The 21726-nt window shown below is 39.4% G+C and overlaps 1 protein-coding gene across 2 annotated transcripts in view; it reads left to right on the top strand.

Annotated features, from left to right (window-relative positions):
- The window catches only part of LRP6 (LDL receptor related protein 6), a 178183-nt gene that overhangs the window by 85869 nt on the left and 70588 nt on the right, over positions 1-21726 (top strand). For both annotated transcript variants that reach the window (XM_002712655.6, XM_089304601.1), the window contains 4 exons: positions 10564-10760; positions 12316-12447; positions 15732-16128; positions 17183-17354. In XM_002712655.6, the coding sequence (XP_002712701.1) occupies positions 10564-10760; positions 12316-12447; positions 15732-16128; positions 17183-17354 (898 nt within the window). The remainder of the gene's footprint in view (positions 1-10563; positions 10761-12315; positions 12448-15731; positions 16129-17182; positions 17355-21726) is intronic.

Below are 21726 nucleotides of genomic sequence, written 5' to 3'. Positions count from 1 at the left end.
TATTTCTTCACTTGAAAATAACAGAGCACACACTACCAGGAATCTGTCTCAGAAACAGTACTTGACCCAAGTGCTTTAATATGGCATTTGGCTTCCCAAGCAGTGACTTAACCTGTTGTACCACAGCAGCTGCTTCTTGGTAAAGAATTCTGTCATCTGTGAATAATGGTATTTTACATCTTTAGCAGTCTGGATGCCTTCTTTTCTTGGTTGGTTGTACTGGCTAGATCTTCTGGAACTTTGAGTCCTCATCAATCTTTAGGGGAAAGCATTTGATTTTTTGCCATTGAGCATGATCTTAGCTGTAGGTTTTTTTTTGGTTTGTTTTGTTTTTTTCTATTTTTTTTTTTTTTTTTTTTTTTTTTTTTTTTTTTGACAGGCAGAGTGGACAGTGAGAGAGAGAGACAGAGAGAAAGGTCTTCCTTTGCCGTTGGTTCACCCTCCAATGGCCGCCGCGGCAGGCGCGCTGCGGCCAGCGCACCGCGCTGATCCGATGGCAGGAGCCAGGTGCTTTTCCTGGTCTCCCATGGGGTGCAGGGCCCAAGCACCTGGGCCATCCTCCACTGCACTCCCGGGTCACAGCAGAGGGCTGGCCTGGAAGAGGGGCAACCGGGACAGAATCCGGCGCCCCGACCGGGACTAGAACCCGGTGTGCCGGCGCCGCTAGGCGGAGGATTAGCCTAGTGAGCCGCGGCAGCTGTAGGTTTTTATTAGAGGGCTTTTTTTTAGGTTAAGAAAGTTCTTTACTATTTCTAGTTTTTTGACAACTTTTAACCACAGATGGTTATTGGATTTTGTCTGTTGTTTTTTCTCCATCTATGCAAATGATCATATGATTTTTTTTTATTTTATGGACATGGTTACTTTCATTAATTGGTTTTCAGTTAGGAAATCAATCTTGCATTCTGGGGACAAATTCTACTTGGTTTTGGTTAACAGTTCTTTTTACATGTGAGGTTTGGTTCACTAATACTCTTGTGGGCTTTTATGTCTTTATTCATGAGAGATACTGATCTATAGTTTGTTTTCTTTCTAATATCTTTATTTGGCTTTGGTATTAGTGTGATAGCCCTATAGAGTTTGTTGTGAAATGTTTCTTCTTCTAATATTTTCTGGAAATGTATGACAGATACTATTTTTTTTTAAAAATATTTTTTTTATTTGAGAGGTAGAATTACAGACAATGAGAGGGAGAGAGAGAGAGGGAGAGGTGTTACATCTGCTGGTTCACTCCTCAACTGGCTGCAATGACCGAAGCTGGGCCGATCCGAAGCCATGAGCCAGGAGCTTCTTCCAGGTCTTTTCATGTGGATGCAGAGGCCCAAGGACTTGGGCTATCTTTTTACTGCTTTCTCAGGCCATAGCAGAAAACTGGATTGGAAGAGGAGCAGCCAGGACTAGAACCAGTGCCCATATGGCATGCTGGTGCCGCAGTCAGAGGATTAACCTACTGCACCATGATGCCGATCCTACATACTATTTCTCATGTAAATATTTGGCGAAATTCACCAGTACAGGCATCTGGGCTTGTGGATTTCTTTTGGGGGAGATTTTTAATTACAGATTCAATTTCTTTATTGTTACAGAGTCTATTCAGGTTTTTTATTTCCTTATGAGACCGTTTTGATAATTTGTTTTTTTCTAGTAATGTTTCCATTTCCTATAAATTGTTTAATTTGTTGACATAAGGTTGTTCATTATATCTATTACAATTCTTTAAATTTCTGTAAGGTTGCTGGTGGTATCCCTCTTTCATTCATAATTTTATTCACGTTTTCATAGTTTGTGTCATTTCTCCTTGGGTTGGCAATTCTTTTCATCTTTTCAAAATATCCACTTTTGGTCTTACTGTTTTTTTCTATTGTTTTTTGTTTTACATTTAATTGATTTCCACTCCAGTGTTTTTATATTTTTATTTAATAGTTTCTTTATATTTTGTTTAGTTTTCTTTTTTAATGCAGTGGATTAAGTCATCACCTTGGACCTTGTATTCCATGTTGGAGTGCCTGGGTTCCACTTCTGCTTCTGCTTCCAATTCAGCTTCCTGTTAGTGCATACCCTGGAAAGCAGCTAATGGCTGAAGTACTTGGGTCCCTATCACCCGGGTAGGAGACCTGGGTGGGATTTGTGTTCTTGGATTCAGCCTGGCTAGCCTTTGGGAAATGATACAGTGGATGGAAGTTCACTCTCTCATTCTCACTCTCACTCTCTGCCTTTCAAATATATACATATAAATAAAGTTAGCAGGTTGGAAAGAAATTGATAAAAGATTTCAAAGTTTGAGAAGTTCAAATGTTGAATTCAGATCTAGCCTGTTTTATAACATAGGCACTTGCCTTCTATAAATTTCTCTGTAATTACCAGCATCCCATATATATTTCCTTTTGCTCAAAATATTCAAAAAATTTCCTGTGATTCCTTGTTTCACTCATTACTTATTTAGACAAAAATGAGAAAGAATTTTAAAAATTTAGGAGTTAGAAAAAATTTGATTTCCCAAATTTTCATCTGTTGTTGATTTTTTAATGAATTCCATTGTGGTCAGAAAATATACTTTGTGATTTTCAGCTTTTAAAATTAATTCTGTGACCTAGCATATGGTCTCTCCTGGAGAAAGTTCCACATGCACTTGAGAAAAACGCGGATTGTCTCATTGAATGGATTATTCTGTAGATGTTAGTTTAAGGTAGTTGATAAGGTTGTTCAAATCTTCTCTGTTGTTGATAATTTTCTGTTTAGTTTCTTATCCTTTAATGAGAATTGGATGTTGACATCTCTGTTTTTGTTGAACAGTATTTTTCCAATCAGTTTTGTTAAGGTTTCCTTTATTTGTTTTGGAGCTTTATTTTTATTTGCCTTTATGTTTTGTTTGTTTGTTTGTTTTTCTTTTTTTAAGATTTACTTATTTATTTGAAAGTCAGAGTTACACATAGAGAGGAGGAGTGGCAGAGAGAGAGAGAGAAAGGTCTTCCGTCTGCTGGTTCACTCCCAAGTTGGCTGCAACAGCCAGCGCTGCGCTGATCTGAAGCCAGGAGCCAGGAACTTCCTTGGGGTCTCTCACGTGGCTGAGAGAGCCCAAGGACTTGGGCCATCTTCCACTGCTTTCCCAAAGAGCTGGATTGGAAGTGGAGCAGCCAGGACTCGAACTGGCGCCCATATGAGATGCTGGCACCACAGGTGGTAGCCCTACCTGCTACACCACAGCACCAGCCCCTTGCCTGTATGTTTCTAAGTGTGTCTTCCTTATGATTCAACAGTTTCTCATAAATATGTTTCTGCGCCTCTAGTAATGCTTTCTGTTTATTTTTTTTCTGACTGAACTGCTACAGCTCTTTTTTTTTTTGTTACTATTTGCTTTTGAACCTATTTGTGTGTAATACTCAAGTCTAGCTTATGTGTTTACTTAAGTTGGCTCTTGCTTTATTTTTTTTTAACTTTTATTTAATGAATATAAATTTCCAAAGTACAGCTTATGGATTACAATGGCTTTTTCCTCCCCATGACTTCCTTCCCACCCACAACCCTCCCCTCTCCTGCTTCCTTTCCCTTTCCATTCACATCAAGATTCATTTTCTTTTTTTTTCTTTTTCTTTTTCTTTTTTTTTTTTATTTTTTTTTATTTTTTGACAGGCAGAGTGGACAGTGAGAGAGAGAGAGACAGAGAGAAAGGTCTTCCTTTGCCGTTGGTTCACCCTCCAATGGCTGCCGTGGCTGGTGCACTGAGGCCAGCGCACCGCGCTGATCCGATGGCAGGAGCCAGGTACTTATCCTGGTCTCCCATGGGGTGTAGGGCCCAAGCACCTGGGCCATCTTCCACTGCACTCCCTGGCCACAACAGAGAGCTGGCCTGGAAGAGGGGCAACTGGGACAGAATCCGGCACCCTGACTGTGACTAAACCCAGTGTGCCGGCGCCGCAAGGCGGAGGCTTAGCCTAGTGAGCTGCAGCGCCGGCTAAGATTCATTTTCAATTATCTTTTTATACAGAAGATCAGTTTATCTTGCTTTGTTTTATTCAGTCTAACCATCTTTCCCTTTTGTTTGGAGTCTTTAAAAAAAATCTTGTTTCATTTTTGTTACTTTGCTGTTCTTTTTTGCCTTTTCTATTAAATAGATGTTTTGTAGTCTTATCACTTTTAATTTCTTGGTCTTTTTTTTTTTTTTTAAAGATTTATGTTATTTGAGAGGCAGAGTTACAGAGAGAGGGAGAGACAGAGAGAGATCTTCCATCCAGTGGTTCATTTTCCAAATGCCCACTATAGTTGGAATTGGGCCAGGCTGAAGCTAGGAGCCAGGAACCTCTTTCTGATCTCTCATGTGATTGCAGGGGCCCAAGCACTTGGACTGTCCTCACTGCTTTCCTTGGTATATTATCAGGGAGATGGATTGGAAGTAAAGCAGCTAGGACTCGAACTGGTACCCATACAAGATGGCAGAACTGCAGGCTATGGCTTTACCAGCTATGTCACAACTCTGGCCCTTTGTGTTTTTTAAATCCTTGGATTTTTAATTACTGATTTTCCTAGAGATTGCATTTTGTCAAAATGTACTTCATGGTAATGTTAATTTTTCATATTCATGTGAAGTACAGAAATTTTACTCTGGCATAGCTCCATTCTCCCTTCTTGTGATATTATTATTTAAACTGCATTTCTGTGATAACTTATACAACATTAGTATTAATGCTTTGTCAATCTTACATATTTTTTAAAATGGCTAAAAATGGGAGAAATACCTTTTTACTGCTTCTGGTACTCTTTATTTCTGTGTGGGGATTTGAGTTACCATTTGGAGTTTCAATTCCTTGCTTCACTGTAGTTTCATTCTCTCTCTCACCCATGATGCTTCAAAACAGTTTTCAAAAATCCTCCTCTATTTCTTTATTTTTTAAAAGTTCCCTCCTTTCTCCCTCTGTTTCCATGTCCTTATCTGTTGTTTACTTTTGCATTATTTTAAACTTTGACTTTACTTTGAAATGATTTGTTATTTGTCTTATTTCCAGTTTTTTCCACTAGTTCTTTCTTCTCAGATCTGAGTTTTCTGATTACGTCATTGTTAAGGTTATTGTCTTATTAATAAGTCTTTTAGCTTATTTTGAAGCAGGTTATCATTTTGTTTTTTTCTGTTTCCGTATTTTTCTGGGATCCTTTATCTATTGGGATGCTTGCTATTAATGTCATTCATCCTTTTTGTTAGTGGGATTTGACTGACCTTAATGCTTTGTTCTCCCTCCCCCCTTTTTTTTATTATTTTTTTTATTTATTTGACAGTTAGAGAGAGAGAGACAGAAAGGTCTTCCTTCCATTGGTTCACCCCCCGAATGGCTGCCACGGCCAGAGCTACACTGATCCAAAGCCAGGAGCCAGGTGCTTCTTCCTGGTCTCCCATGTGGGTGCAGGGCAAGCACTTGGGCCATCCTCCACTGCTCTCCTGAGCCTCAGCAGAGAGCTGGACTGGAAGAGGAGCAGCCGGGACTAGAACCCGGCACCCATATGGGATGCCGGTGCTGCAGGTGGAGGATTAACCAAGTGAGCCAGAGCACCAGCCCCTCGTTTTCCTATTTTTATGTGAAACTTTTTCTTGAACATGTAGAAGGCAGGGTTTGTCTTAACTTTTGCAATGTAACGGACTCCAGTGTGTGTATGTGCGCACGTGTGTACTTTAAAAACTGACAACTTACCTCTTGGGATTTCTTGGCTCTGTTTCCTTTTCCCATTATTTTCTGTACCTTATTTTCCATTGTTTCTCTTGTACCTTTCACCCCACTTCATTCTACTCCTAGTACTGTCTGCTCAGCATGAGGCTTTATCTGAAAGGAAACCTGGAAGGGAACTTGGAAGGGTCTCTGGAGGTGAGTTGTCGCCATTGCCATTCGCAGTAGGTGGAAGCACGCTAGCTGTCTGTGCTCATCATGGATTCTTTGTATTCACTCAGCACCCTGTCACCTGATTGCTGTTCTTTCATGGTTTTGCTATGCCTTCCAGTGCTGTCAATCGCATGTTCTCTTCTGTCCTTAGACCTGTCAGGTGTGATTCCTCCTGCAGAGGCACTCATGCTCACTAGATCTTCTGGCTTTTTTGACAGTTTTTTTTTTAAAGATTTATTTATTTGAAAGACATAGAGAGGGAATGTGGAGGGGGGAATGTCTTCCATCTGCTGGCTCACTCCCCAAATGGCTACATCCACTGGGGCTGGGCTGGGCTCAAGCCAGGAGCCAGGAGTTTCATCTGGGTCTCCCACATGGTGGCAGGGTCCCCAAATACTTGGGTTTACCTCTACTGCTTTCCCATGCACACCAGCAGGGAGCGGGACCATATCCAGGACTTGAATTCGCTCTCATAGGAGATGCTGACATCACAGGTGGCGGCTTCACCCACTACTCCTTAATGCTGGCCCCTACACAGCTTTTTGTATCTCGAGTTTGTACCTTTTCATTCAGGTCTCCCATGTGGGTGCAGGGCCCCAAGCATGTGGGCCATCTTCCGCTGCTGTCCCAGGCTGTAGCAGAGAGCTGGATTGGAAGTGAAGCAGCTGGGCGCCCACATGGGATGACGGCGCTTCAAGTGGCAGCTTTACCTGCTACTCCAACAGTGCCGGCCCTGCTCACGTTCACTGTTAATAACAACAGTAGATACCATACATTTGGGAAACTAAAGTTCTTTTCTAGTTTAAATTTACTAATACATAAAATATCAAGAACCTTCTTATCCTCGCCTTTTTGGGAGGAGAACCAGAAATAAAAGGTCAGTGAGTATGGAAGGGGGTGTGTATGTTCAGAAATTGAAGTAAGTGCCTGCAAAGTTCATGGAATCTGAAAGAAGTAGTGGGAAGGAAGGCTTGTCCTGGAGGGGAGATGATGGGGGTGAGCTTTATCTGAAAACTGCAGAAAATGACAGATACCAGCAGGAAATGGTGCTTGGGGGTTGCTAAAACATAATATTAAATCAAAACATCATGGGGGAGGGTATCGCAGTTTCTTTCTGTGGTCTCCACAGTGGAGTCGCAGTTTTTAGCTTCTCTTGTTGTGGCATAGTCGTGAAGAACTGGGCTTTGCTTTTCCTTACCATTTTCATTTTTATTTGCTTCGATCAACACCTCTTTGGAGTAACTAGTGTTTCCAATAGATGAAGTAGCAAGTAGCCCTGTTTGGTAATCTCAGCCAGGGAGAAGAAAAGTGAGGATTATATCAGGTATCTCCACTTTCAGGAACAAGTCAGCATCTGGACATGCCAGTAAATGACAAGTGATAGTCTTGTCAACACTGTTAATTACACAGTTTTCATTTAAAACATTTAATTTTGTCAAACATTCACAGAGTGTCTAATAAGTCCACCTTGTTTATGCATACAGCATTGTATAGGATCTTGGGAATATGAATAAGCTAGTGTTCCCACTCTCAAAAATATTATCAGTGATAGATTTGTTGGATAAATTAACAGTCATAATACAGTCCACTACCTGTTATGAGAGCCTAGAGGAAGAAAAATATCTTGACTTGCAGGGGAGAAGATGAAGGAGGCAATGAAAAATAAGTGTCATTTAAATTGAATATTAAGGAGGGGGCATTTGCCTCAGTGGTTGGGATGCCTGAATCATATCTGATTCTCTGGTTTGAGACCCAGCTACTCACTTCCAGTCCAGCTTCCTGCTAATGCACACCTTGGGAATCAGCAGATGACGACTCCAGTACTTTGATCCCTGCACCTACATGGGAGCTATGGATTGAGTGCCAGGCTTTATTTGGCACAACTCTGGCTATTGTGGCCATTTGGGAAGTGAACCAGTGGATGAAAGATCTCTGTGTATTCCTTTCTGTCTCTCTGCTTTTCAAATAAAATTAAAATAATTGAAATTTTAAATAATTAAAAAGAAATAGAATTTTTATTAATTTATCTAAATTATTATATAACATTTTATTAAATTATCAAAAATGAATTTAATTTTAGTATAGTATTTACTGATTTTAGTAAGCTGTTGACTTAAAAATTATTTAAAAGCTATCACATGAAATGCTCATCACAGAGTATACCCTGTATCAGAAATAATAAATTTTATAAATGTATACCCTGAAATTATGGGATCATTAATGAAATATTATGAAGTACCAAGCATAATATTAAATGAACTTTGCACATGTTGCTGTTTAATCTTTGTAGTAACACCATGAGGATAGATTATTGTCTTCTATTTACAGATGAGGGAAACAAAACTTGTAGAAATGATACCAGTAGTAAATGTGTGTTGGGGGGGCAGGATTTAAACTCAGCCTTCCCAAGTATTCAATATTCAAAAACGTTTTTGAGATTTTTTAAAAAAAATTATTTATTTATTTATTTGACAGAGTGATAGACAGTGAGAGAGAGAGACAGGGAGAAAGGTCTTCCATCCGGTGGTTGACCCCCCGAATGGCCGCCACAGCCGGAGCTATGCTGATCCGTAGCCAGGAGCCAGGTGCCTCTTCCTGGTCTCCCATGCGGATACAGGTGCCCAAGCTCTTGGGCCATCCTCCACTTCCCTCTCGGGCCTCAGCAGAGAGCTGGACTGGAAGAGGAGCAACCGGGACTAGAACCCAGTGCCCATATAGGATGCCGGTGCCACAGGTGGAGGATTAGCCTAGTGTGCCACAGCGCCGGCCCCTTTGAGATTTATGTTTTAATATTGCTCACCTAAAGATGAAATCCCCCTGGTTGTCATCCCAGGTTTTATTTCCTTCCCACTTTATCCCCAGCACAATTAGTCACAAATTTGGATTATTTCTGCATCATCTGTTTTTATACTTACATCTACAAGTATCCACTAAATACTTATAAAAAACAGCTCTGAGTCATAATTCTATGCTTTTAATCAGTATAAAATGAGTATAGCTTTTAGGAAGGAATTTTACTTTTCCCATATGTGTATTTTGCTTAGTTCATTAGAATAACCTTTAGCATTTATTTTAAGGACTTAAAAAGTTTATTTGTTTTTCTCCAAAGCCTTTCAAAGATCTGGTTATGTAATTTGCAGTTCTTCAGGATGGTAATGACATGCCAAGTAACTTAGTTTTTTCCTGTTCCGCATTTTTCGTTTGTGTGTGTTATCTTTATTAGCAGCCTCTCAGAACTCTTACCATAATGAATCTTGGAATATTTTAATGTGAAACATATCGACATATTAAATGTTAATATTATTCCTCTAAATAACATAGTCACTTTAGTAAGCATAATAAAACTATTCCTATAAAAAGTGGAAGAAAGCACTTCTGGAGTATGTATTGTGACAATTCTTTTTGGGAATTCAGAGGGAAAAGTAATAGGATAGGAGAGAATTAAGGAAAATGAGGGTAGAAACTTGTGGTGATCTGGGCTAGCAGAGTAGGTAGCAGATTCCAAAATGGAAAGTTTGTTTGGTAAACTAGTCGTGCTTATTTTGTATTCATTTTCTAAAAAATCTGGCCTCGTTTAGTAGATGAGGATCAGTCCACGTACAATAACGAATGCTAATTCTGCTTAGATGAAAATTACTGTTCTTGAGTTTAATTTACTTGGGAGGAATATTAGAGATCATCAAGTAACCTGACCTACCTAAAAACTGAAACAGCTTCCTTAAGATATGTGTTTCTCTATTTCTCTTAAATAACTTCTCTTTTCCCTTCCCTTTCTCCCTGATTTTTCTTTCTTCCTCTTCTCCCTCTCTCCCCTCTAGGCTGGACCACTGGGATTATTTGTGAAAACATGAAAGCATTTTAAAAAATATTTTGACTCAAAACATGGTTTAATTGCTCGTTCTAGAGCATTTACTGATTATGTAGTTCTTTGTGACACTCTGCAAAGTTCTGGGCCCCAAATAATAATCAGGCTCTCTGCTTTCCTTTGTATGTAATACACACTGCTTCTGGAAATTTAAGTCTGCTTTGTTTCATGAACATATCCTGCCAGTGACAGGACTTCCTTTTGGCTGCCTGAATTGGGGAGTTTAAAAACAAGATAGCAAAAAATTAGCAGCAGGGCTGGAGCCTGCAGGGAGAGTTCTCCCTGAATGAATGCCTTTTTAGCCTCAGATGTGTGTTTTCATTCTTAGTTCTGAAAACTGGAAGACATAATGAAAGAAACAGGTTCAGGTTCTCTGTTTTTCCATGTCCAGAAGGGATAAACCTATTGCTGATTTATATCTACTTCCCAGTGCTGGTGGTAACCCCTGGGATTTTTCTTATTGGCCAGCTTTGTCTGTTGACATGAATTATGTGATGAGAGAGTAGATGTGAGTCTAGAGGTTGTAGTGGAGGGGTGAGAATGGGCGGCAGTGCTAACACTGGGGCTTTTTCTCCGAATCAGGTGGCTTGTAGTGAACTTCGGGCCTGCTGCCAAGTTAGAGACCATTCTGAAGGCTTTGTTGGAGTTTATGGAGGTCTTGAAAACATTTGAATTAATCACGTGGCTTACTTTTTAATAAATGTATTTGAACTAAAGTATGTGTTACTAGGAATTTATATTTGTTAATGAATACTAAGCCTGTTTTAATGGATGGGATGATTTTATAGTAAAAGAAGAAAATTTAGAAGTAAGTTTTTCTCTTTTTGCAAATAGGCAGGCAGTAGTTAAAGGTTCTCTTCCACATCCTTTTGCCTTGACGTTATTTGAGGACACATTGTACTGGACTGACTGGAATACACACTCCATTTTGGCTTGCAACAAGTATACTGGCGAGGGTCTGCGTGAAATCCATTCTAACATCTTCTCTCCCATGGATATACATGCCTTCAGCCAACAGAGGCAGCCAAATGGTAAGTGATCTTGATTTTTGAATTGCAAGTTGGAACAGCTGTGTAGTGCTCTGGTGTCTGGCTTCAGTGAGGGTCAGGAGAAGGGAGTATGTATCCAAAGGTAGTGAGAGGGAATAGAAAAGAGTAAAAACATCAAGATATAATTTACGTTAGACACATAACCTAAACCATTCGCCGCCTGATGGCTGTCGCTGTAGACTACCTCAGCCCTTTCTGGGGGAAAGGAGTTATGGAGGTGGAGAAGAGAGAAATGCATTAATAATTGAGAGCTCATATGCTAAGCTTCTACAGTCGTATATTTTTATTTATATTATTTCTCTCAGTGTGTGTGTATGTTTATAAAACAAACATTTTTCTTGAATAGAAACCTCTTAGTCCAGCTGGTAAATTTAAATAACCTCAGTTGCTGAATAAAGCACCTGTTTAAACCTTAACATGCCTACCTCAACCACCTCTTTTTGTCTTAGTTTTGCTTCTGTTTTTGGTCAACTTTTATAATAACTTGGGCTGTGACTGCTGGCAACCACTTTTGGTAAGACAGGATTGGAATTAGGTTTAAAAGGAATATGAGAATGTTAAGTGCTTGGCACTTGTATGTAAATAAATGCCTGGCATGCATCTGAGTGTATTTCAGATTGTGTTCTGTAGCCAAGAATGAAGAGGCATTGCATTGTGTCTTGCTTTGTATTAGTTCTTTCCATTTAGGGGGAGAAAATCAAATATCAAATGTGTTACACTGGAGTCTGATGATCTTAGCCCATAAAAATGTTTTTATGTGTGTGTGTTACTCTTTTGGAAAAAAGAAAATGTTTTGTCCCTTTATGCTTTATGGTTCAATAAATTGCACTTAACTTTGATATTGCTCTTTTATGTTTCATATTCTGTTGGTCTCCATCGCTATGTTGATCTTTTTGAATGCATACGTTTTCATAGTTTCTACAGATATGTTAATTAGTTCTCTCTGCTGCTCCCTTTCTCTTTCAGTCAGTTCTGTCTATCCTTTCCACACGAATCGTTTCAGTGTTCTCTTTCCTTTCTTGGCTGTCAGTGCCTGCACCACAGCCTGTTGCCACTCTACACTCTTTCAGCTTCAGCTGCTGTTCACATGTCAGCAGGCGCCCTCCCTCACCTCCACTTGTGCTGTTTGCTGCATCATCCAATCCAGTGTGCCGCCCCCTGGCTTTCGGCCTGTGGCTCTACCGTGCTTTGCAGTTGTTACCCTTCAGGGCTCCTCCAAGGAAGCCTTTCTCACCCCGCGGCAATTCATTTCCTATTTGTCTCTGTATGTGTAGTCTATATGGTGCAAGATAGCATTTAGTTTCAATCCGCTGATTGACTCTTACTTGTTACTCTTTGGATACAAAGTGCTTGTAAATTATCACTAATTAATTCCCTTCCTTGGAGGTGATCTGGTAGTCAAGAACTTGGATGGCATTTGGTAATAATTTTGGTTTATCACATTTGCTTCCATTGTGATTGTTAATCTTTATATACCCAGACTGAGGGAGGTCATCCATAATCATTAATATTAATCAGTGTGATTTATATTTGACAGCTACTAATCCATGTGGAATTGATAATGGTGGTTGTTCCCATTTGTGTCTGATGTCTCCAGTCAAGCCTTTCTATCAGTGTGCTTGTCCAACTGGGGTCAAACTCCTGGAGAATGGAAAAACCTGCAAAGATGGTAAGATTGATATTATATCCAAAATGGAAAGATTTTATGACAATTGGAATTCTAAATGATTTATTTCTCTTAAATTAGTTTGGTATATTAAGTAACATGCTATTTTTTTTAAAAAAGTTAGCTGCCATTTCTTTTCTCTCTCAGATTTCATATTCATTGGTTGATATCACAATTGATTCCTGTGAAAATGAGTACTACCTCTTATAAAGAATATTTCTTTAGGGGCCGGCATTGTGACATAGTGGGTGAATCTGCTGCCTGTGTTGCTGGCATCCCATATAGCTGCCAGTTCAAGTCCTGGCTGCTCTGCTTCTAATCCAGCTCCCAGCTAATGTGCCTGGGAAAGCAATGGAAGATGGCCCAAGTGCTTGGGCCACTGCACCCACGTGGGAGACCTGGAAGATGCTTCTGACTCCTGGCTTTGACCTGGCCTAGCCCTGGCCATTATAGCCGTTTGGGGGTTGAATGAGTGGATGGAATATCTCTTTTGTCTCCTCTTCTCTCTGTGTAACTCTTTCAATTAGATAAATAAATCTTAAAAGAATAAACATATCTTTAGAGGGCGCTGTTGTGGCACAGCAGGTAAAGCCACTGCCTGCAACATTGGCATCCCATATGGCGGCTGATTTGTGTCCTGGCTGCTTTACTTCTGATCCAGCTCTCTGCTAATGTGCCTGGGAAAGCAGAGGAAGATGACTCAAGTGCTTGGCCCCTGCTACCCATGTGGGAGACCCAGATGAAGCTCCTGCCTTAAGCCTGGCTCTGCCCTGGCAGTTTCAGCTATCTGGGGAGTAAACTAGCAGATGGAAGATTCATATTCTCATTCATTCATTCATTCTCTCTCTCTCGCTCTCACACTCTTTGTAACTCTGCCTCTCAAATACATAAATAAATCTTTAAAAAAAAGAAAAATATATCTTTAATAGTAGGTAACACTTGTAAATAAAGATTCTGTGTGGCTCTCTGCTATGGCCTGAGAAAGCAGTGGAGGATGGCCCAAGTCCTTGGGCCCCTGCACCCGCGTGGGACACCTAGAGGAAGCTCTAGCTCCTGGCTTTGGTTCGGCGCAGCTCTGACCATTGTGGCCAACTCCAGCGGATGGAGACCTCTCTCTCTCTCTGCCTCTCCTCTCTCTGTGTAACCCTGACTATCAAATAAATAAATAAATAAATAAATTTTTTTTTTAAAAAAAGATCCTGTGTGGAAGAGAAAATGTTTATTAAAATTATACAAAGAATATCACAGGACAGATATATTTTCAAAAAATGCTTGAAGAATTTTTAAATTGCTTTTTAATGACAAGCAGTTTCAATAGAAGAAGAAAAAAGAAATCCAACTGTATTTAGAGCAACTTCTTTTTCTACTGGACCACCACCCGTTGCTGCTTCTCCTTGCTCTTCGCTCCACGTGGAGAGAGGGCATGTTGTTATAAGTACATTGATGTAGGACATTTCAGGGACTTTTGATTGGGAGGAACACCAGTTCTTTTCTTTCTGTTCTTAACGGGGATGTTACTCTTCGATTTTTACCACATTGGGTTCTCTAGCAACCAGCAAGACCTGGTAAGAAAATTGTTGTGTTTAGCAGGGGCTTCTTTATCTTAACTCTGAAAAGCAGGAGCCTTCGTTTCAAAGTGTGTTAGAGAGTTCCTGGCAAGGGGGTCAGGGAGTTAGAGTGATGGAATGGAGTCATGTACAGGATGTTTGTTATGAGTTGGCATTGATAAATTATCCTCATAGTCAAAGGTGAAGCTGGCTGACTCTTGTCAGACGGTTTCCATGGCAAACGATAATTTGGTTTCAATTTAAAACAAAAGGTTTTTGTAATGTTGCTTTTTTTTTTTTTTTTGGTTAAAAAATGTAGTCTGAGTTTAAAACAGAAGGTTTATTTTAGTAACAGTGGTCTTTCTACTCCCTCATAGCAGGGCACATTTAGCCAGTTTTGAATTTCAGGTTGCCTTTGGCAGGTAATACCCTTAATTGTGTTTTGATCACCTTGCTCATATTAACAGCTTCATGACTTATTTGTTTGCAAGGTTTTGGCTGGTTTCTCTTGGTAGTCAGTAGGGGCAGTGAATTGTGCAAAGCAAATCCTACTTCTTGCCTGCTGTGGCATTTTGGGTTATATTTTCTCCTAGTCACAGTTCGTTTATAATTAACTCTAGAGTCAAGTCAGATAGCTAATGTTGAGAGTTTTCTTGGCTAAAATTCCACATTGACAAAGTATTTTCTTTTGGATTTCCTTGGCCAAAAATCTTTTCTTGCTCAGTTGTCTCTTTTTTCCCTTTTTGCTGATGGTTTACTTCAACACTGAAAATGAAAAAAATAAAGAGATTATGCTTAATATCTTCATTCTCAACTATGTTCTTATTGAATCCTTATTTAAGTTAAAGCACTTTGTAAGTAGAACTGGTTTAAAATAAAAAATGAAAAGTATTTTTTCAGTAGGAACATATAATTTGATATTTCTTGAATACTTAATGCTTAACACCTTCCTGAGTCTTACTTTTATCTCTTGTAATTTTCACAACAGCTTTGTAACATAAAGATGAAGAAATCAGGCTTGGAGAGATTTGATATTTAGCCTAAGTTTGTGTAGGTCCTTGAATCAAGTTCTGTTGGACCACAGTTCTGGTTCTTTACCACTATGTGTGTTTGATCCCTCTCTCCGTAGTTGCTGCTTTCATCCCCATAACTTCCTATGTCCTTACTTCTGTGAGGTACTGCTCTGTATTTCCCTTTGTTAGGACAACTTTACTGAGATGTAATTTATATAGTATAAAATTCATTGAATTCAAGGGTTCAATTCAATGATTTTTAATGCCTTTACAAAGCTTAAGCAGCCATTACCACAATCCAATTCTTTGGCATCCTCATCAGCCACAAGAAGATTCTTATCCTAGATTTCTTGACCTTTTAAAAACATGGTTTTTGAACAAAGGATCTATATCCTACATGTCCTTCCCCCTCTAGTAATCAGCTACTTAGGCTTTTTAGTTATTAGTCATTATTTTCATTTTTCCTTAAAAAAATATATTTCCAGGGGCTAAATAATGAATGAAACCAGAGACTGGATCACAACTTGATTTGGAGAGTTCAGCCATTGCAATTTGATATTATTATAGGCACTTCATATTTTTGGTGTGTAACTTTCCATTTCCGCTCTTAATAACCTTTCATACTCACTTGTTTTTCAATTTATGAAAAAGTTTACATTCTCTGAATGATTAAATATTGCCTGTGACTTTCAAATTATTTGTCTTTATTTCACTTTTGTTATTTTAGGTGCTACAGAATTACTACTTTTAGCCCGAAGGACAGATTTGAGACGCATTTCTTTGGATACACCAGATTTCACAGACATTGTTCTGCAGTTAGAAGATATCCGGCATGCCATTGCCATAGATTACGATCCTGTGGATGGCTACATCTACTGGACCGATGATGAAGTGAGGGCCATACGGCGCTCGTTCATAGATGGATCTGGCAGTCAGTTCGTGGTCACTGCTCAAATTGCCCATCCTGATGGTATTGCTGTTGACTGGGTTGCACGAAATCTTTACTGGACAGACACTGGCACTGATCGAATAGAAGTGACAAGGCTCAATGGGACCATGAGGAAGATCTTGATTTCGGAGGACTTGGAGGAGCCCCGGGCTATTGTGTTAGATCCCATGGTTGGGTAAGAAAGCCCTGTTGTTAGTGAATCTGTCTGGTGTTTCTGTTTTCTTTAGGTGCCTATAGAAACATTGACTAAGACAATAAGAAGTACAGTCCATAAAGTATAAAAGTTGGTTTCCAACCAACAGTTCCCTAATGGCTGTCCATTTTTAGGGTATGCTGATTGGAATAAAATCTCAAGTGAAATGTTAATTTTTGCCTTACATGTCTTGAAATACTTTGTCTAACTTTAGTTTGTGCTGTTGACTTTGGTGTTGTCTGTAACATGCTGAGATTGCCTCATGACCATGAAAAATTGGGAAAGAAATTGTTTTCAGAATTCTTTCCCATTCCCTGGAAGATTTAACCTTGTCCTGTTTTCAGGGCTTATAGAAAGAATATATCTTACTTTATATTTCCTCAAATATGCAAATACCTCGTTTTCTTTTAACTTTGTTAGCATGCAGCTATTCTTCTCTTATTTTGGTTTTTTGCTATCCCACCCTGATTGTAGTCCAGGAAAGCACAGTTTTCTACACATCTCACCAATCATATTGTTGCTGTGAAGTTTGTTCTGAGGACAAACTTAGTGATAAATTATCATACCTCAGTGTATACCGGTGCCCCAGAACCACTTAAATATCAAGGAGCCACACGACTCACTTAGCACTGCAGGAGGAATTAGCTGTTTTGCATATTCAGTTTGTCTTCTGACTATTGCTGCTGGTATAAGCTCTTTATATCAGAGATGACAAGGCATCTGGATAAAGAGTAAACGCTCAAGGCAAGGAGCACACAATATTTTGAAAAAGTAAGAAAAGATGAAATCTCGTTATTAGGCATTTTCCAGATTCGTTTTAGAAGATGCTGTTTAGCCTGGAAATTTTCTATAGGCTTATACACTGTTATTAAAAATGTCTTCAACATGCTCCATATGTTTAAGTCTCATATTCGTTATCCCCTATCATGTTGATTTATGATACCAAAGTATTATTAGGGATAGATCTCCCCGTTAGCATATCTGAAAGCTACATTTTATAATGTATTTTTAACTTGTTTTCTGTCTACTTCTGAAGGTACATGTATTGGACTGACTGGGGAGAAATACCGAAAATTGAGCGAGCAGCTCTGGATGGTTCCGATCGAGTAGTATTGGTTAACACTTCTCTTGGTTGGCCAAATGGTTTAGCCTTGGATTATGATGAGGGCAAAATCTACTGGGGAGATGCCAAAACAGACAAAATTGAGGTTTGTTTCTTGCTTTGTCATTTTAAAATCAGTTTTATGAAGGTTTTTGTGTTGGTCATAATCTGATGTGGATATTCTTTACTCAACAATTGTCTAAGGTGCCAGAGGCATCTTTTGTAGAAATTTCACTTAACCCCACATTGTGGGAATACTGTATTGTCTTCCACCTAATCTCAGGATTTCTGAGTTATATTGGTGTAAGAAATGGGTGTTCATCTATATTTAATCTTAAAAACTTACGTAACTGATTTTCCTCATTTTGAATGAACCTGAATTCCTAGAGGCACACTAAAATTTTGTAAGTTCTGAAGTGGAATTGCTGGCTGTCTTAAGTTAGGAAAACAAAGCCTATATATTTATACACACACAAACACACACACACGTAATGTGTTGTCGTTGGTGTTGGGGGTAGGTGATAGGGTGTATTAAATATTAAGATAGTTATGTGGAAATAATTTTAGATTAATTTATGTACTGTATAGATGAGAAATTACTTAACCAAAGCTTGGAAAAAATGTTTATGAAGTGTTTAAGTTTGTGGCGATCAAATTGAATTATCGTAAAAATAGTGGTGAATAGTTTATCAAAATGTTTTGTAAATGGCATATATCCTTGATATTGACTCTGAAGTCTAAAATTCACAACTCTAAATTACATTGTGCAAGAGGTCTTGGGATTGCATAAAACAGAGTTAGGAGCTCATTTTCCCTTGGGGGATGGATGACTTCATTTATAAAGAATGGCTCTTCAGAGTGCAACTGCACCCATCTAATGGGTAGAAAGTTTGGACTGTAGCACAGTTATTTTAGAAAGGTAATTCTGAAAAGTGCCAGGGACTTGGAGAGAGTAATGAATTAAAAGGGTTTCCTTCCAGAATGAAAACTTGGGCTGGAGGAAATCCATTAGTATTCTACCAGGCTCAAACACTGAAAACAAATCTCTTATTCTTGCAGCTGGTTCCCATTAATAAAAAATTTTGCATAGACTATATGAATTTTCTCCCCACTGTTAGTATTTCACAGCCCTTTTAAAAAATCCAAATCAGTATTTGAATCTTTAACAGCTAGAATTCAGTGCTAATGAGACAAAGGTTGTGGATTTTCAGACAGGCTCTTAGCATCATTTGATGCTGCTTGAGTACAGATTGCCCAACTAATCCCACCAATTGACACTTTTTTTGTGGTTAACTGGCTAAAGACCATAGATGAGAGCATTACCACTATTAGGAAAATAGTTTAAGACCTTGTAGCCTGGGAGAATATCTGTAGCAATAAAATTTACATAAGGGAAGAACACCTGATCTATTATCACTGAGATTTTTAGAATTCTATATTTGGTCTTCTCTTTTCAGTTTACTATGACTGATTAGCTTGAGAATAAAATCATTGATTTCTTGGTGACAATTTTTCAAGACTTCTCATTTCACATGTATTTAATCCTTTAGAATCACAAATAATTCTGGAGGGATTCGGGTAAAGAAAAGAGAATTTATGGAGGATTTGACAATGTTTAATAATAAAAGGGAATATACATATGATATATGATGTGTTATTAAACAGGATCTGTTTTCTCAGTGTGCAAAGAGTGTAGAAGATCCTAAAGTTTGCCTTGTTTCAGGTTCCCATTCTGTCTTCCTGAGCTAAGCATCCAACAATGTCACTTGTCTCCCCTCCACTTCCTTGGGTGCTTCCAGCATTCTTAAAGCTGCCTTTTAGATCCATCTTTCTTCCAGGTTTGCTGGAATATAACTGCTATTTGTTCTTTGTCCTCTCTTGGACAGACTGTTTGGTTATTGGTAAATTTACTTCTTGCAGCCTGTACAAGCACGGACCTTCCTTTCTTGTTTCCCCTGCAGACTCTGGTGAGGCTTTGCTCGTTGGACGTCAGTGATTTTGTCGTTTTCTTTTCAGAGACACATCTGGGAGATCGGAAGGAAGGTCTCATTCCCTTCTTAATGATGTATCGCTGCTGGTATATAGCAAACTAAGGAAAGAGCACAGCTCTTTATATAAATTAATCTTACATAACTGGGGGAGAAAAACTTGAGTTTTCTCATCCTGAGACACCAGTAGTGATGACAGGCACAACTGCCCCCACCGTTTCATCTCCTTTACTCGACAGTAGGCAGAAAACATCGAACTTGAAAACTTTCGGAAAGCTAGGAATTGTTTTTAATGTTCCTTTTTCCAAGATGTGTTTGTTACGTAGTGACTGACCTCATCCTTCCCTGGTGACAGACTCCCATTCTGTTCTTGTTCCCTTACAGAAGATTCCTAGCTTCTGTCCTGCTCATGAATGGAAGCTGGTTTTGTCTGGGACCATAAGAAAATATAAAGTTATGGTTATGATGGCTCTGTTTTTTTCTGGAAGGTTTAGAGTTTATTGGGGATCAAGCTGCTCTGGGTTTGTAGTATATTTGGAAGGAAAAGATAGTTATTTGTTAAATTATGTAGCAATATAAGGCACAGTAAGCTCTTGTGTCTTGGGTGGATCACATGGGAAGAGCTCAGAATTGTCATTCATTTATTCTGTTTGCTGCCTCAATGGAGATTCTTGAGATTGGTTTCTTACTTCCTCTTTTTCTAAGTAGTGACATGATTAGATGCTGGCTGTATTAGGGAAATGGGTATAAGGATTACAGAAACCAGAGAAAAAGAATGGCAAGCCCTGAGTTTCAGACTTGATTTTTTATTATTATTATTATTATTATTATTATTATACAGAGTTGAATAAAGAAGTAAAACAGCTTTATAATTAGCTTCTAGAAAGGGGGATGAGACACAGTGCTTTCTAATGATGTCAGATTTAAAAAAAAAAAAACAGTTGTAGGGGCAAGTATTTGGTACAGTGATTGAGTCACCATTTGGGACACCTGCATCCCATGTTGAAATCCCTGCGTTTGAATCACAGTTCCACTTCCAGTCCAGTTTCCTGCTAATGCATACCTGGGAGGCAGCAGGTGCTGGCTCAAGTAGTCAAATCCCTGCCACCATATCAGAAACCTGGGCTGAGTTCCGGATTGCTGGGTTTGTCTTGGCTCAGCTCAAGCTGTTGGGAAGTGAACCAGTAGATGGAAGATCTCTCTGTTTCTCTGCCATTAACATAAACACATTTTTCAAAACAAAGACCAAGGCAGTTGTGCTATTGGCTGCTACTTTAATATGAAAATGCCTATGTTGGGATTTGTCTTTATTGGGATGTGTCTGCTTTCTGTACTTAAGAGCTGATAACCACTTATCTGTAGGTGCTATTTAAATGGTATTTGGTGGTGCTTGTGTAGGTTTCTTCTTCATTGTACTTTATTCTCCTTTTTTTTTTTTTTAATGATTCACTTATTTATTTGAAAGAGTTACACAGAGAGAAGGAGAGGCAGAGAGACAGAGGTCTTCCATCCGCTGGTTCACTCCCCAATTGGCCACAACGGCCAAAGCTGTACCGATCCGAAGCCAGGAGCCAGGAGATTATTCTGGGTCTCCCATGTGAATGCAGGGGCCCAAGGACTTTGGGCCATCTTCTACTGCTTTCTCTTGCTATAGCAGAGAGCTGGATCAGAAGTGGAGCAGCCAGGACTGGAACTGGCGCCCATATGGGATGTCGGATCTGCAGGCAGTGGCTTTACTGCTACACCACAGTGCCGGCCCTGTACTTTATTCTTTATTGCATGTTATGAATAAATTTTCTAGTTTACTTGTCTGCACTGTCCTTCTGCATCAGATAGTTTTCCCTATAGTGTTCTGGGGCCTTTCAATAATAAATGTTAAAACATTAGCAGAAGGAGTAATTAGCATTTTTCTGCTAGGTGGAGCATCAAAAAGCCTTTTTTTTTTTTGGTCTGCTTTATGTGTCCCTGCTGTAGAAAGAATGACGTATCTTTTTTTTTTTTTTTTTTTTGACAGGCAGAGTGGATAGTGAGAGAGAGAGACAGAGAGAAAGGTCTTCCTTTTTGCCGTTGGTTCACCCTCCAATGGCCGTCGCGGCCGGCGCACTGCGCTGATCCGATGGCAAGAGCCAGGTGCTTCTCCTGGTCTCCCATGGGGTGCAGGGCCCAAGGACTTGGGCCATCCTCCACTGCCTTCCCGGGCCACAGCAGAGAGCTGGCCTGGAAGAGGGGCAACCGGGACAGAATCCGGTGCCCCGACCGGGACTAGAACCTGGTGTGCCAGCACCGCAAGGCAGAGGATTAGCCTAGTGAGGACATTGTATCTTAACAACTTCTCATTTTGTTGGTCAGTTTTCGCTGCCTAAAATATCTGTTGGCACCTAATGTATTGCTTACAAATAATAGGCAGCACTGCTAATTTATAAATTTAAACATTTCTCATCATGATATAAAATTAAGAATGCTTTTCTCATGATATACCAGTTTAACTGA

This window comes from Oryctolagus cuniculus, chromosome 9, assembly GCF_051225735.1.
Source record: "Oryctolagus cuniculus isolate XC-2025 breed Fujian yellow rabbit chromosome 9, ASM5122573v1, whole genome shotgun sequence".
Classification (NCBI taxonomy): domain Eukaryota; kingdom Metazoa; phylum Chordata; class Mammalia; order Lagomorpha; family Leporidae; genus Oryctolagus; species Oryctolagus cuniculus.
The sequence above is the reverse complement of the archived record's forward strand: the minus strand, read 5'-3'. Positions and strand labels throughout refer to the sequence as shown.